The 1,897-nt window shown below is 62.5% G+C and overlaps 1 protein-coding gene across 1 annotated transcript in view; it reads right to left on the bottom strand.

Moving 5' to 3' along the window:
• VDBG_02204 (homoserine O-acetyltransferase) overlaps positions 1-1,102 on the bottom strand; it is a gene marked incomplete at both ends in the record, with an annotated part of 1,658 nt that extends 556 nt beyond the window's left edge. The window contains one exon of the mRNA XM_003007970.1: positions 11-1,102. Within this exon, the coding sequence (XP_003008016.1) occupies positions 11-1,102 (1,092 nt within the window). The remainder of the gene's footprint in view (positions 1-10) is intronic.
• Between the last annotated feature and the right edge of the window lie 795 nt (positions 1,103-1,897).

Raw genomic sequence — 1,897 nt, 5'->3', positions numbered from 1 at the left:
CCTTGCTGACGTAGAGCAGGCTGTTGGGGTCGTAGGTCAGGCAGAACTTTTCGCCGGCGTGGTCGAGGTAGGTCTCGACGAGAAAGTCGGGGCACAGGGCGGGGGGCTTGCTGGGGTCGGCCCGCCGGCGGCCGAAGCGCTGCTCCCACTCGGGGCCGGAGCGGTAGGTGACTGTGGCGATGCCGCGGGCGAGCTTCATGCCGGCGTGGGGCGGCAGGTCGCCGTAGTAGTAGCCGCGCTTCCAGTTGGGGTCCATCATGAGGACCTGGCGCTGTGTGTGGCGCATGGCGATGCTGTAGGGGTGGCTCCGCGCGCAGCCGCTGATGGAGACGATGCGACGGACGCGGTCGGGGAAGAGGACGCCGGCGGCGAGGGACTGCATGCCGCCCATGCTGGAGCCGACGCTCGCGTAGAGGCTCTTGACGCCGAGGCTGTCGAGGAGACGGAACTGGGCGCGCACCATGTCCTCCATGGTCAGGATGGGGAAGCGCGTGGCGTAGTGCTGGCCGTCGGCGGGGTCGGTGCTGCTGGGTCCCGTCGAGCCGTAGCAGCCGCCGATGACGTTTGTGCAGATGACGTGGTACTTGTCCGTGTCGAGGGGGCCGCCGGGGCCGATGAACTTCTCCCACCAGCCCGGCGCCGGGTTGGCCTCGGTCGAGTGGGCGTGGGAGGAGGCCGAGAGGCCTGTGTGCAGGAGGATGACGTTGGACTTGTCGGCGTTCATCTCGCCCCACGTCTCGTACGCAATCTTGAATTCGGGCAGCATGCCGCCCCAGTCGAGGACGAGAGGCTCCTGGCAGTGATATGTCTGCGTCGCGCCAGATGTGTAGGAGGGTTCGGGCCCGCTCGACTCAAAGCTCGCTCGCAGGGTCGCGGATCGGGTCTCTAGGGCGTCGAGGCAGGGGAAGGCCATGGCCGGGTTCGAAGCCTCGCCAGCCGCGGCGGCCTTTGGCGGTTTCGAGGTGAAGCATCGCGCATGCTGGGCTGGCTGGCGAATGCTCAAGGCTGCAGCGCGCGAGGTCGTCACGACGGCCCTCGATGTCGACTGAAGGGAAGAACGCAGCGGGCGAATGGCCGAGGGGACGAGTTTCTGCAGCGTCATGACGGTGCCTTGTGTGTTTGATGGACGCAGAAATCGAGGTAGTCTAGCCAACACATGTAAAAGAAAAAGGCCTATCCGGCCGGTTTGTCAGCGCAGTTCATCTCTCCAAGACGAGCGTCGCGCGGGATGCCTTTTGGAGCTATGGTTCAGATTCCGCCGCTGAGGGAAAGCGAGCTCGGAGCTTTTGGCCGATGATGCTATTTCACGTGACGATAAGGCTGGGGCGAGGCAGAGGCAGGTGCTTATCACCCTTCTTGCCTCTTCAAGTGCTGCTGACGTCATCCAGAGACCCTGAGACGGGGGGTCCCTGCCGCGTCTTTCTGCCCCGCATTTGTGCCGACTGAGCATGGTGAAAGGTGAAAGAGCAATGCCACACGAAATGCGGCATGACGCGCGTGGAGCTTCTTCGTCACATGGAGGACTCAGTGGCCTGAATATTACGGCTGCCTCCAGAAGCTCACCATCATTCTGAATCCTTACTTCCTATACTTTTTGCTCTCTCCGCCTCATCTTGACCACTTCCCACACTTCCATGTTCATTCTCGGTGCGATCCCACGCTGCTCGCCATCATCATCGAACCGCTACAGGATTCCACTTTACTCCACACTGGCAACGAAGATACCCATAGGCCAGGCAGACGCTGTCGTCCCCAGGGACGCTGTGCCTACTGTAGCGGGTCATTGTCGCCGGCAATTCCATGCAATCCATCGAATTGAACAGCCTCTTCGAGGATACCCGCGGCCTACGGAAATGCTGAGCGGCCTGATGAAAAGCAGCTGGTGCCGTGTGTCCGG

The sequence above is a fragment of the Verticillium alfalfae genome, genomic scaffold, assembly GCF_000150825.1.
Source record: "Verticillium alfalfae VaMs.102 supercont1.2 genomic scaffold, whole genome shotgun sequence".
NCBI classification, from domain to species: Eukaryota; Fungi; Ascomycota; class Sordariomycetes; order Glomerellales; family Plectosphaerellaceae; genus Verticillium; species Verticillium alfalfae.
The sequence above is the reverse complement of the archived record's forward strand: the minus strand, read 5'-3'. Positions and strand labels throughout refer to the sequence as shown.